Genomic DNA, 14,984 nt, shown 5'->3' on the forward strand with positions numbered 1-14,984 from the left:
TAAAACCAAAGCTCAGGGCTGAGGCTATAGCTCAGTGCCACAAGCACTTGCTTGGCAAGCACAAGGTCCAGAGTTTGATTCTCTGTACCAACAAACAAACAAAAAATAAATAAATAAAAAATAAACAGAACAAAACAAAACCAAAACCCACTGCTCCAAAATGAGGTAGAGAGTACAAGACAGAAGGAAAGGAAGTGATATAGCTTAGCAGCATAAGTGTTTGCCTAGCAAGCGCGAGGTCACAAGTTCAATGCCTTGTATTAAAAAAACTAAGGAAGGAGAGAGAAGAGAGGAGAAGGGGACTAAAAAAAGAATCACGATGTGTTATGTGCAGGTACCAACTCCCCATAATGAATGTAATGATCACTGCGCCAGTATTTTTCAAACATTACTATCCATAGGAGTCATATGCAGGTTTTCTCAAAATGCAGGCTGCGCTGCAGCAGATTCTTCAACGCTTCCACCTGGGACGAGGCTGCTGGTCACGTCCCAGTATGGACTCTGAATACAACTGCATCCATACAGGTATTTACAAACTGTCCTTCGATTTATACTTTAACAATTCTCACAAGACAGTCAAAGGAAAGTGAGTATTTACAGAGACCTCTTAGCATTTTATCATTTTTTATTTTCTATCATTTAATATGTCCTTAATTATGACCCAACCTTAAACTTTTCACCATTTATTCATTAGGTGCAGGAACATGTGTAGCAGCACTGAGATGCTGTCATACGCCTGTCTTAGTAAACATCCTAGTATTGTGACAATATATGCTAAAGATCTGCTGTTGTTATGTCAGAAAAATAAATTGCTACGACTGCTATGGAACATGTTGGTTGGGCCTTGTGCAGAAGCAGTCACTAATGAACAATACCTTTTGCTTCTACTGGTCAGCATTTAGCTTGACTCCATCCAGTAGCTGCACCGAGTGCATTCTGAACATACTGTGTGTGAACTCCATGTAAGCTCTAAGGGCATGAAGGCACAGCAGGAAGAACATCTGGGTCAGCATTTAGAAAACGCTCTTCAGAAACACAGAACTATAACTAACAATAAACAGTAAACATCTATTAAAATTAAACAGTTCTATGATCCTGAAGAGCTACTTGCTTTAGTAAAATTTACGGATTAAAAAAAAAATGTTGTTTTTTTGAATGTTGTGAAACATCTGGATGTAGTTTCCTGGAACAAAAGGCAGGTAAAAGATGAAACTGTGGCTGGGCACGGTGGTGCATGTTTGCAATCCCAATACTTGGGGAGACTGAGGCAGAAGAATCACTGAGGAGTTCAAGGCCAGCTTGGGCTACACAATTCAAGGTCAGCCTCAAGTACACAGTGGACTCTGTCTCTACAAAAAAACCAACCAAAACCAAAACCAACCCCCCAAAAACCAACCTGTGTATATTCACTCTCCATTAGACTGTTTTTTAAGGAGGAATGACCCTGCCTGACACAAGAATTTTTTTTTTTAATTTTAAGAAAGACAAAGCAAAACAGAAAATGGGCAGAAATAGTACATACTTTCAAAGAAAAAAAAATAAACAGTAATAAATCACTAGTTAATGTTTACATATTGTCCCCCCACAAATAACTGTTCAATATACAAAGTGAAGCATATAAATGGGAATTCAACCAGGGAGACTGCGAACAGTTCTGTTCAACTATCCAATGAAAACTAAGTAATATGGCTATCAATCCTATATGCTTAGACATGTATGCATTTATTCATATCTTCGTTTATGTTGAGACCTAACAAAACTTGTTAGATTAAAATCCTTCTGAACAAAGCTTAATAGTATTGCTGGATTTCACATCATGACACTCCAGAATCAGCACTGGGTACTGCAATCCCCCCCTTTTTCCTTCAAAGTGTTTGTTCATTTCATCATTTGTCATTAGAGCAGTTCTCATAAACTGTTTATAGGTTTTACGCAAGCATGAGTCTTAACATGTATTTCTATCCTTTTTATATTAGAGGGAGGAACAGAACAGGACAGAACAAAACATATTCCTATAGACACATAAAATTAAAAAGACATGTAAAACTGCTGTACAAGGAATTCTGTCATGGTTACTGTGCTATCCCTTGTTATCAACAGAGCTGGCTATATTATCAGATAACATATAATTGAATATATCAGTTCATTCAGAATTAACAGAAATGCAACTTTGTAGATAGTAGAGAGCTAGAAAAACAGGTAGTAGTCAAATCAGAGTGGGTATCATAGTGAGTTATAGTTGTCTATACTCTCTGACTTGATACGATCAAGTGATCAGTTTTGAGTAAAATCTGTCAATAATAAGCAGCAATCAAACAAATCAGATTTAACTAAGATCAGTCAAGATACAACAGTATAAGTCATACAGGGATCTGGATTAAGTTAATAAGAAATTAAAGATGACCACCGTGCTATATCCTGATATCTTCCGGACAGCTGTCTGTGCCCTCAGATCCAGTGATTATATACAAAATGGGATGGAACAAGTTCCATCCAAGCAGAGTGGTGTGAGTAATATGGGTTTTAATTCCTGATAACACTATTAGCAATATGGCTTGGCAGAATATTTATCTGCATTTTGCTCATGTCCAGAGACGTTGCTTGAGCCTGAGGTTAAGTGTGGCAGAGTGATTAATCTGGCAGATGAAATTTCAAGACAGTTGGATGTTGAGGTGGTGGCATGACTATTGTTGGGGTATTTTAGCCAGATTTATATTGCAAATCAAGAGCAAAGATCCCAGCAGAGTGATTTAAAATGTTGTGAGTTTGGCCTCACAGCTGTGGACTGCAAAGACAGAGCTGAGATCTTGACTACTAAGGAACAAAAAAATAAAAAAGACAGCCTGGAAGCATCACGGGGAAGCATGATGGGTCTCCAACCTTTGCAGACTCAAGAGACTCTGCTCTAAGGAGAAAGCTGCAGAGTACCATGCTCCAGAATGGCAGCAGTGGAGGCCACATGAGGTTCCAAAATGGCAGCAGCTGCACTGGGTTCCAGAATGGAGGTGACACAGAGAATCTGTTCCTCACAATCAGGTTCAGAGAGCTCAGCGATCCTGGGACTCAATCCCCACAGCGATCCTGGGACTCAATCCCCACAGCTGGCAGCAGATCTTGGAATTGTCCATGTGGTGCTGGTTTTAGGTGCATGCAGAATGCATGAGTTCTGAGGTCAAAAGGGCTTCCACCCCAATTTCACAGAGTCTGGGGGGCCAAGAAGTGTACCCCTGAGAGGGCAGTATGTGAAACTGTGAGTGTGAAGCCAAAGGTGCAATGGAGAACCTACAAGTTTGGAAAAGTCAGGAGCACAGATCATCTAAGAAAAGCTGCAAAAATTGAGCAGAGGGGGCCTAAGAGAGAAGCCCTCAGAGCTAAAGCCACTCAAAGTACCACAGGGATAGGGTCACTCAAACCTTTTGGAGCTCACAACCAGATTGCTTCAGATGTTGAGCGTGGAACTCCAGGACTTAATTATTTGCCCTGCCGGATTTTGGACTTCCTTGGTCCCATTCTTTGTATCTGCCTGTTTGTACCCTTTGAATGGTAATGTTTATCTTGTGTCATTATACACTGGAAGTGTTCAACCTTGTTTTCATTTATACAGGAGCTTGCAGCTAAGAGTTTGCCTTAGATCTCAGACGAGACTTAGGATTTAGACTTTTCAGCAGTGCTGAAACTGATAGGTCTTTGGCAACACTGGCAGATGGACTACATGTCTTTTGCTTGTCTTTGGAGAGGCGGGGTGAAATGTTATGGTTTGTGTCTGGGTGGCCCCCCAAGTCTCACACAGTCATGGCCTAATGCTGAGATTGGCAGTGAGTGCTGCACCTGCCTAGAGGCAGGTAAGGGATATAATATAGGGAGGGAAGGGGCGTGCTTTCTCCCTCTTTTGCCCTTTCACTCTTGTGGCTTACAGCTGCCATGGACAGCTGCACCTCTGCCACACCACCCTGCCCTGGAACCAGCTGAGTATGGACTGAAACCTCCAAAAGCTGTAAGATAAATAAATAAACCTTTCCTTCCTTCATTTTGGGTGTCAGGTTTTTTTTTTTTTTTGGTCGGGGATTGAATTTATGACCTTGAGTTTGCCAAGCGGGCACTTACATAGCTGAGCTAAATCCCTGACCCCAGGTGTCAGGAATTTTGCCTCCACAACCAGAGAAAAGGAAGGGGGAAAAGGAGTGAAACTATGTTTCAAAAAAACAGACAGAGAAAACAAAACAAACAAACAAAAAAAACACCAAGTCATCTCTGCTTTGCTTTCCTGAATAAAATAGAGCACTGGCCCTACTGGTAACAGTCTCCCACCATGCACACAGGGAAAACAACAACAACACTGGTTATCAAGGAGAGAGAAAGAAGAGGATATGAGGAAAACACAGAAACCGAGGGAAGTGTATACTACAGACAAAAGGATTTCCTGCATTCTCTCCTTAAGAACCCTCAACTGTCATTCTATGCTGCATCCTCCCAACAACTCCCCCCCCCCCCCCCCGCCTTCTTCAGTTTCTGTAGGACACCCTTAAATTCTCCTTTGGTTTAAGCTGACTTATATGAATTTTACAACTTACAAACCAGTATGAGAGTTACAAGGGAGATGGTATTCCAAACAGGGCTAACTAGAAAAGCACAAGCCATGCTCAAGCATGAGGAGGAGAGGATTTGACACAAAGGACAGCTTCTCTTTTCCTGTAGCCTTCTACTTTCCAGTGTCTGCCGCCAGCAGACGCAGAACGAAGCCAGCTGGCAATGACCTGAGTTACAGTTTTCCCAACAGCTCTCTTTGGTCTGCTCCCTCATCTGTCTTCCTAAGTACAGACCACACCAATTTCTTACAGTGGACTCAGGCTTACCCGCTCCATTGAGTATGTGGTAACAGCTTAGAAATAGATGTATAAGATTTGGTGAAAAGAATAATACTTTTATTTAGCCTCTTATATAAAAGAAAGTTTTATTTAGCATCCTATAAACAACTGCTTGGTTAGCTGTCTTAAGACTGAGACATGCCTCAAATTGGCTATTGAGGTTTAAAAACCTACTGAGCAAAGAGCAGATACTATACAAAAAATGAGCTCACAAATTGGGCACACCTGTGATCCCAGCTGCTAGGGAAGCGAGGCAGGAAGACCGCAAGCTGGAGGTCAATGTGGGTAGCTTAGTAAAGCCCTATCTCAAAGAACAAAAAGGACTGGGAATGTAACTGACTGGCAGAGCATGCCTGGGTTTGATCACCAGTACCAGAAGACAAAATTAAACAAACAAAACCCCCCACCCAAAACAAATTCTCACAGTAATTAAACGAAGTCAAGAGGAACACTATGAAATAGTACTACACATTTTACCCATCATTACTATATATTTTCAAAATTGCCAAATTTAAAATAGCACATTCATATTCTTATTAATGGATTTAATAAGAGACTGCAGCTTGGGCAGATGGTACATGCCTATAATGCCAGCCCTTGGGAGGCTGAGGCGGAGGACTACTGCAAGTTCAAGGCTGGCACAGGGTACACAGTGAGTTCCAGGCAAGCATGGACTACACAGTGAGACCTTGATTCAAATGAAGGGGAAAAAGCAAAAAAAAAAAAAAAAAAAAAAAAAAAAAAAAGAGAGATTTCAATACATCTACAAAGTAATGTTGGCTTGTTTGAAACTATTACATGATCTAATATGATTTATAAGCTCTGTTTTCACTTGGTATTTTAAAAATGCACATAAGACAACTATAAATGTTAAGTTAATAAAAGCAATAGAAAATAAGGGGCTATTGAAGACTCATTAAGCAGCTGGTTGTAAAGAGTAACAAAGCTGCTGGGGATTTAGCTCAGTGGCCTATGAGCCTGCTTGGCCTCCAGGACCAAGAGAAAAAAAAAAAATAACCAGGTTTCCAATTGCCTTTTTCTTCATATCTGACTAATTCCCAGTTGTTAATGTGCTATAGCCATAGAATAATCATTCAGTTGGATTTCTTAGCTTTCAGAATAAACTACAACTTTTAAACAGAGAAGAGCCCTGAACCAGTCAGTATGATTATCCTGAGCCACTTTGAACCTTGACATCTCTGCGTATTAATAAAATGAGTAATATATGATTTTGATTAACTAATATTTCCTGAAATTTTACTGGTGGTGATTGGTCTTTTACTCCTTATAGCAACCTGATGGACTGTAGTGCTTTTTTTAAATTAACAGTTATAGGCAAGTCTACTGCATCTCTCATGTTTTCAAGTGCGATTTCAATGCTTGGCATTTATTATTCATTTCTGCTCACAGTAACTTTCCAGGGTTGATACTAGTATTATCCCCACTGCACAGACAGAAAAGTGGAGATATGGAAAGGTGAACTGGCTTGACCAGATAGAAGCCGAAACCTGATTTTATTTCCAGCAAGCTGGTCCAGAATCTTTGCTTTTACTACGATGACACTGTCTCCCAACTGCTTGTTCATCATTAAAAATACAGCTGAAATCTTAAATGTTAATGTCTCCTGCATTCTAACCATTTGTATAAAGTTGGGTTACAGTTGTTTTTATTACACATAATTCTTTAAATGTTATGGAGACTAAACTTTGAACAACAAATCTAGTTTTACTGATTCTGAAATCATCATTCACAGAATGGACCTATTAGCATTTCACATTAAAATTATTCAAAAATTTTAATGCTTATCTCTCTTATAAAACTTACCAATAGTGAGATCATGCACTGGCTGAAATCTCTTGTCAGTAAACTGTAGCAATAAACATGATTTACCAACACCTGAAAGTTAAAAAAAAAAAAAAAGTAAGAAACAAAACTCACAGAAACCAACACTTTACAAAAGCACACAGAAACATGGTACCAAAGGTTTCTGGTACTGTGAAGTGTCTACAGTGATTTCTCAGGACTAATTTTTCCAGTACCCTTTTTTATTCATACATTTCTATGGGAAATGAACTCCTAGAAGACAACTATTCAAGTCCTTCTAAGTAGTCTCTTACATTACCACACAATAGTTTTCAAACAGTGTGTGTGTGTGTGTGTGTGTGTGTGTGTGTAAATGAAAATATTTAAAGTATACTAAACCCAGCAGTGAATGTTTGGGATCTACCTTTTTGAAAAAAGCTGCCTGCTTTTCTTGCTGATTCATTTCATGAGCAACTATAATCTGAATGCATTCTTTTACTCTATTAAAATTGATCTACTGGACAACTATTATGAAGATAACAAGATATACTATGGTACCCATTACTGTTATCCTAGTAACCTGCTGTGAAGTTCTGTACCAATTTCACTGCACCGTCTCAACTGGCTTTGTTCTGTCTTGTTCTGTTGTATTTTACTACCTTCAAAATAATAAAAAATTTAAAAAAGAAAGAAGCAATGGAAAAAAATAAAACCGATCTACTGAAGCTGAAACATTTTTGTATGTGTATATATATATATATATATATAAATATATATATATACATATATAAAAAGTTAAGATATACTACTCACTTGTCTGAGTTCACTGAAGAGAAAGATTTGTGCTAGAATTGTTCAGACAATTGAATGCCAGTGTCTTGTGCAATGTCTTGTCTCTGGGCAAATGATTTAGAGATGACAAAATGCACAAAATATGTACCATTATTATCCTTTGACAGACGTGTTATGAAATTTTTAAATTTTTCTTTTTCTCTTTGAAATGAAATGGATTTGGAAGAAAAAAGTCTAAAAAAAATTGACCTCCTGAAGGTCATACATAACTTCTACATTCCTAAATTCAAAGAAAAATTCTCTGCATTCATCTGACTTGCCCTCCAGGGAAACTTTCTTCTTACTTATTTCCAGGTCCTCTAGAAACAGTTTCTCACAGCACCCACTAAGACTAAGTATGTCCAAGAGGGTCCTGCAGTTCCTGGTGAGTGGGTCCTAGAATCCTAGAATCAGCCATGCTGGACCTTGATAAGCAGCAGCATGAGCTTCCAGCGCCAAGGAAAGTCAGTCAGTGTCTCTGTGAGCCTACTGGAGCTGGGCTCAAAATCAAGTCTCCTGCTGTGTTGGGCTGATAGCAACCAAGGTACTACATATCAACCAAATGCTTGTATTGTTAGGCTGATTACGCTGACCGGGGGCCAGAGGTCTGAGCATCTGTTGGGAGGATGACAGCACACAATATAGCAAATCTGGGGGATTCCTTCTATCTTCTCTTTGAAGGCCAATTTTGTTTTCACTGTTTTGCTTTGTTCTGATTAACTGTTTTGCTCTATTCAATATTCTGTTCTGATCAGTTTTATAGTGTTCTGTTTTTGGTTTGATTTTGCTATACCTGATTGAATGAACAACTATTGTGAAGATAACGAGACACACTATGGTACCTATTATTGTTTTCCTGGTATCCTGCTCTGAAGTTCAGTACCAATTTCACTGCATTGTCTTCATTGGCTTTGTTCTGTACTGTTTACTATCTTTAAAACAACAGAAAAACACAGCATCCTGCAGTTCTACAAAGAGTAAAGCAATCTATTCATTCACTCATTCAGCCTTTACTATATGCATTACACAGGGACTTGAAGACACAGTATAATAACGTGAAAAACTGACATGGTGCCTATGAATGAACTTACAGTTTACTATAGGTGAAGCAATTAAACAAAATGAACACATCAAGTAACACATAATCATTATAATCAGAAATAACGAAGAGTAGCTGTAATTTGAAAGAAAAGAGCAACAACACAGATTTAATTTGGACTAAAGGGATACAGAAGGTTGCTTGCTTGCTTTCTGAGACAAGGTCTTGCTGTGCAGTTCAGGCTGACCTTCAGTTCACCTTGTAGCCTTGGCTGACTTTGAACTTACAGTGGTCCTCCTGCCTCAGCCTCCTAAGTGCCAGGACTGTAACACTAAGCCCAGCAAGGACTCTGTTTTATATGTTCAAAGTTTCCTGAATGTTTACAAATTTTAGCTAACAGGAAACTGAAATTTGGAAACATGATATTAAAAGTTTTCTTCACTTTTTTATATTACAAAAGGCTGCAATTCAAACTCATTGTACCTTTAAAAAAATCTCAATGGTCTTTCAGAAGACAAGAAGAATTTTTTTTCTAAAGAAGTTGGTACCAAGGGTATAAAAGGAAATGGTTCTGTGTACAAAACTCAGAGTAAAAATAAGTCCTTAGATGTTTTTGGTATCATATACAAAAATAATAGCTAGAAATCACAGATTTTGAGGGGCCTCAGAAATTATCATCATGACAGTGTGGTAATCATCTGACAGAAGAGCTGAACACTCTTTCCTGTCTCTCACATACACTACTCCAGTAAGACCCGCTTTCCTTTAAGAGCTGGTTAAATGTAGAAAGTGCTTTTCTTTGGTTCTTTACTTTCAAGAGTCCATATTCTTTCAGGTAACTATTTTGTTTAGAGCAGAGAATACAAACAAGTATCACTGTGGTGTCTCTTGCATCTCCTTAATTACAAATCTATAGGCCGTTGTACGTTTGGTTGTCTTTACAGACCACATACTTTATTCAGTATTTGTTGACTTCTGTTATTTTAATTCTTGGTAAACTTATTTACAAATACACAGGGTATAGTGCTCACATTCACCAGTGCTTTTCTGAACTGCTGAAGAAAATAGCATGTCTTTTTTCTTTCTTTTTAGACTTCATTCTGATTCACAAACAGGATCTATTTGTGTCTCTAACCAAATCTACAAAATTTATCAGTCTACAATCTCTCTGAAAATGATCTCTTGGTTTGTCAGGCTGTGACTTCACCCTGTGACATCTGCTTCTCCTCCTTTAATGTAATCCTGACTCACTGGAGGTTTTCTTCACTACTACTTTGGTCACTTGTCTTTTCTTGCTTTTTTTTTTTTTTTTTAAACCTGAAAGAACCAATCCAGTCCCAAATCATCAACGTGCTTCTACAAATCAGTGAGTGATTATCAAATTCATCTCCCAATCCACTGTCTTCTTTCAAATGCCTATGAAATATTTCTCCCTTAATTCTTTCAGGCTTGAAACATAAACTTCCAAAACTTAATTCATTCTTTTCATTCTGCCCATTATCCTTCCAATCAACCTCTACTTCACACTACTGAGAAACAAAACGCAGCTTTTCCTCAGCATTTTCTAACCTCCAGAATTTTTTCCCAACAGGCTACCAATAGGAAACTTAGAATCACTCCTAATTCTTTCCTTCTTTATCATCTGTCTCTAAAAAGGTCCGCCAATTCTTCTTGAAGTGTCTGCATGAATTTCATGACCTCCTCCTCTTAATCCTCAGTCTTTAATCAATTAGGCAGTAAGTGGCAAAGCTGAGTAGGCCACTGAATATTTAACAGTCTATATTTCAGAAAGGATGTTTAGGATGAAGCCAAACTTGAAACTGGTCCGCAAGATGGTAATTAAAGCCACTACAAGAAAAGGATCAGCAAACAAAAAAGCACAAAGGATACATGTTGTTTTCTAAACATGTAACTAGACAGAAAGAACAGGAAGTCTCAGTGAATGCTGAGACATTTCAAAGCCTTCTCTTTTTAAACACTTGGGGAATGCATTCCTTCACCTTTATTTCTATTCACTGCTGGGAAGTGCACATCCTAGGCCTCGTGGATGCTAGGCACATGCTCTATCACTGAGCATCACATCACCTCTGGCCCAGGGATCTCTTTCAAAAGGTTATTTTTGCATTGCTGTTAGTAAATTTTTTAAAAATTAGAAATGGAAAATTAAAAAAAAAAGCAACAGAGTTTTAAAGAAAAATTTATACTGTGACAATTTCTGGCAAGAGTGAATGTGAAGTGGTAAGGGAAAAAAAATCCATCTCCTATCACTGTCTTTCACCTGTCACCAGAATATGTAAGTCCTTCGCTAACTTCTGCCCATGCAGACAGATTTCAGCATGCCTGGTACCTTACCCACCATTCCACTATGAAAGAGCTCCCAAACTGAATTAGTTTCTAGTTTTCAATCTTTACTAAACAAAATCACAAAGCTGATGCTCACGTCTTAAAGCTCCAAAGAGCCTCACTGAACTGTCTAGTATTATATGATGGTTAAAGGTACCAGCTGGTCTTATGTCTGTGTAACTTTGTCTTTTATTTACATATACCTTAAAGAAGTAGCCTTTTTCACTCAAAACCAGCCCTTACTGGGATGAAATGTTTTACCACTATCACTCATTGATGGATCATCCTTTATGAGTAAGGACTGGTGTTTTCTGGAAAAAATGCCTAGAACATTACCAAGGAAGAGAAGAAAATGCCAGGCCACAAGCCTTTGAAGGACAGATAGGCTACCTTATTGCTGTGTGCCCAAGTGAGTGATCGCCTCTAGATACCGCCCACCTCTCTTGGAGCTAGGCATGTGGCTCAGTGGTAGAGCTCTTGCCTTGCATGCATAAGGGTTGATCCCCAGCATCCAAAAAAAAAAAAAAGCAAGCAAGCCTCTCTTGGTGTATCACTCTACCCTTCAAGTGTTCAGAAAATATAAAATCATGAAGATTAGAGTGTGGGTCATGTAGAGAGCTAACGCAAAAACCTGTGTAACTATAGTACTTTTTCTTGAGTGGATTAGGGGCCTTTCTGTTCCACTGTTAAGAAATATCTAGGGGCTGGGGATTTAGCTCTGCGGCATAAGCGCCTGTCTTGCAAACAGGCAGTCCTGAGTTCGATCCCTGGTACCGATAAAAATGAAAAAGACCAAAAAAAAGAAATATCTAGAGGACAAAGGTTTATCACTAGAGGTCCTCTTTATCATGGACAATGCTCCTGCTCACCCACAAGATTTGGAAGAACTGGCTGAAGAACTCACACGGCTCTCAGTCAAGTTGTTCCCACTACTGAACTCCTCTACTGCACCTTTAAGCAGGTTACAGCTTAAGAAACTAAAACCAAGGAAATGTTCTGAAGTGCTTCCAGATGGTCTTGGATACAGATTTAACCCTTAAAGAGCTCTGGAAGGAACATTACAACACCCTTTCCTACATGAGTTTAACTGAGAAATCCTGGCCAGTGTCTCTCTAAGGACACTGAGCTCTGCCTTGAAGAAAGTGTGGCCTGAAATTATAATGGAGTGAGACTGAAGGCTGTGGAGAGGAGCCTGAGCCTTCAGCCGACCCTGCGGCTGATGAATTGTCACCAGAGCAGAGTCCACAGGCTTGGGGGTGAGTGAAGATGCTGAGGACCTGGAGGAGGAACACCCAGAGGAACTGGCTACAGAGCCACCTCAGCAACTTCTGGCTGAGCAGCAGAGAGTGGCAGCTGAGGAGCTTTCTGGAGAGGAGGGGGAGAATCAACAACCAGTGCAGCAAAGCCCTTGTTCTGAAGTAAAGGAAATCCTAAAAACGTGGACAGGGCTACAAACACTTGTAGACAACATGCACCCAGACAGAGAAAAGGCCACTGCTGCATTCCGGTGCTTAATGGCAGTGTCATGAACCACACCACAGAATAGTGTTACAGAAAACACAGGGCTGGGGATTTAACTCAGGAATGCAGCACTTGCCTGGCAAGTGTGAGGTCCTCAGTTTGATGGGGGCGCATTGGGGGGGGGGGCGTGGGACAGGACATAAACAGACTATCCTAACTACTTTTTAGTTTTGAAAAGGCTGAGACCCAGTGAGTCCAAAACAGGTCCTAGTACGCTACAGATTTTCCCAAGGGGAGAGAAAAGACACTACAAAGCAGATTCCTGATGTTCTTATGGAAGGGGACTCTGCTTCCAAATTACCTCACTTCCCTTACCTCCTCTCTTCCTGCAAACCAAAGCTGTCACGTGAATGGTGAGTACAGAATGAAATTATTGAACTGTTACTTGTGGTAAACTAGGTGCATTTTGTAATTCTCGTGAATACACTTGAAAGATTATTGGTGTTTCTGGCAAATTACACATATTATACAACTCTTTTTTATCATGAAAAAGTTAGTTAAGGGGTGCTTTGGGAGGTTCAAACGCATTCATTTCCACTATTTCTAATGGAAAAAGTCATGACTTGCAACCTATGTGAGTTACAAACAGTCCCCATGACGACTTGAGTTTGGAAGTCAAGGGTCCACTGTACTTATCAGCAAAACTGGTGGAGTTCCATGATGCCACCTTATTGTCTTCCTTTATTCAGGATCAAAGTCATTGTCCCTTTGTAAGACAGTGTTGTAAAAGATGACTGTATAGGGGCTGGGGATTTAACTCAGTGGCATAAACACCTGCCTTGCAAGCCGGTGGTCCTGAGTTCGATCCTTGGTACCGATAAAAATGAAAAAGACAAAAAAAAAAAAAAAAAGATGACTATATATTGTTAGTAGCTAAAAATTGTAAGTAATGCTCATTAAAAATGCAAATTCATGAAGCCCCACTCTTGAGACTAAATAGATCTTTGGTAAGGGCTCAAGAATCTAATTAGTAAGACTTCCAGTTATTTTTAGGCAAGGAGATCTTCTCCACAAATGACAGTGAAGTTATGTGCAAAGTTTCTATTGAAGTTCACTTTCTATGTTCTGAAATGACTTTTGTCAACTTCAAGATTCTTAAAAATTGCAGGTGGTGCTACTTGTAAACACAAATCAAGTATCTTTCATTTAAAAGATATGAAAAATCAAAGATATAAAAAATATCAGGACCAACTCCTAACTACTAAGGAAACATTTTATATAACTATTATTCCAAAGAAAGAAAGGAGTGAGGGGAACAAAAATCTCACCATGAACTAAAAATAATACACTGAAGAATCAAGATTTAAAATTTATACCAACAATTGAAAAAGCTTTCCAAACACAGACTATATAAGAATGTGCTAAGTCTGATTTACATATTAGAAGCTTATTTTATAACCCAAGAATTTTATTTTTCTTCATGCAAATATCACAAATGAAGCAACATGTTTCAAAACATGAAAAAAATAGACTTCTATTTTAAAATAGAAAAGTACCCTGTCTGATGTGCTTTGAAATTTTGTTGTACTATTTTTTCCTTGTTTTCATTTTGAATAAAATAGATTTTAAAAAAATAGAAAAGTAATAAACTCAGCATGGCAGGTTAGAGGACAGGACAGTGCTCACATCAACTGGATTATTTCATAACCCATGACCTCAGTCTTTGATTACAGAAACTTAGCCCCATTTCTACATCTTTAAAATGTAAAAAAGAAAGCCCAGTGAGCCCAGGTCAGTGCTTTGAAAGCAAGTCACCATGTACATGCACACTTGGAAACTGAGCTCCTCAATGCTCTAACCTCTGTATTTCCTCTACTTACTGCTCCTTGGGCATCATCTTTTATCCTCGTATCCAATCTTTTGCCCTTTCATGCTTTACTATGTGCAGGCATTTTTATTTTAAAAATAAACGATATAAAGAGCCTGTATGGCGTGCACTCTTTAGAACTGGAAAGTGCCTAAAAATTATCTTCATCTTTAGTTATTTTTCACTTCCTGTAACATTCTTCAATGTTAATTCTGTCACCTGTAATCCATTTTTCATTTTCATTACTATTATAGAAAAATAAAGTCTTTACTATTTTCAAGACTCAGTGGAATAACTATCATCCATCTTTCTAGTCTTCAATGACTGTGCCAGGGATGAATAAGAAAAAACTACAGAGCGAAATGACTTTTGATTTCAATATATCACTGTGCTATATTAAATATGAATATACAGATATATACCAAATAATGTTTTAGTCAACAAAGGAGCATAAATAAGTCAGTGGTCCCAAAATTATAATGCTGCTGAAAAATTCGTATTGCCTTGTGACACTGTAGCTACCACAATATCCCAGCTGTCTTAATGTCAGAGTGCAATGAATTGTGTGTTTTGTGATGTTACTGGTGTAAACAAATGCAATGTGTTGCTAGTTATAAAAAAGTATAGCTTAATTATGCATGGCATATAATACTTGAAAATAACAACTACCATTGTTTCCAGCTTATGTATTTCATTCGTTCGTTTGTTCTTTTGAGACAAAGTCTCATTATGTAGTTGAGGCTGGCCTTGAATTCCTGGCCATCCTGCCTCATCC

At 38.6% G+C, this 14,984-nt stretch overlaps 1 protein-coding gene across 1 annotated transcript in view; it reads right to left on the reverse strand.

The window, feature by feature from the left end:
- Positions 1-14,984, reverse strand: part of Rab2a (RAB2A, member RAS oncogene family) — a 76,692-nt gene that overhangs the window by 48,779 nt on the left and 12,929 nt on the right. The window contains exon 2 of the mRNA XM_063258461.1: positions 6,690-6,761. Coding sequence (XP_063114531.1) covers positions 6,690-6,761 — 72 coding nt within the window. The remainder of the gene's footprint in view (positions 1-6,689; positions 6,762-14,984) is intronic.

This window comes from Cavia porcellus, unplaced genomic scaffold, assembly GCF_034190915.1.
Source record: "Cavia porcellus strain 051 isolate PalLab524CR breed Dunkin Hartley unplaced genomic scaffold, mCavPor4.1 scaffold_11, whole genome shotgun sequence".
Classification (NCBI taxonomy): Eukaryota; Metazoa; Chordata; class Mammalia; order Rodentia; family Caviidae; genus Cavia; species Cavia porcellus.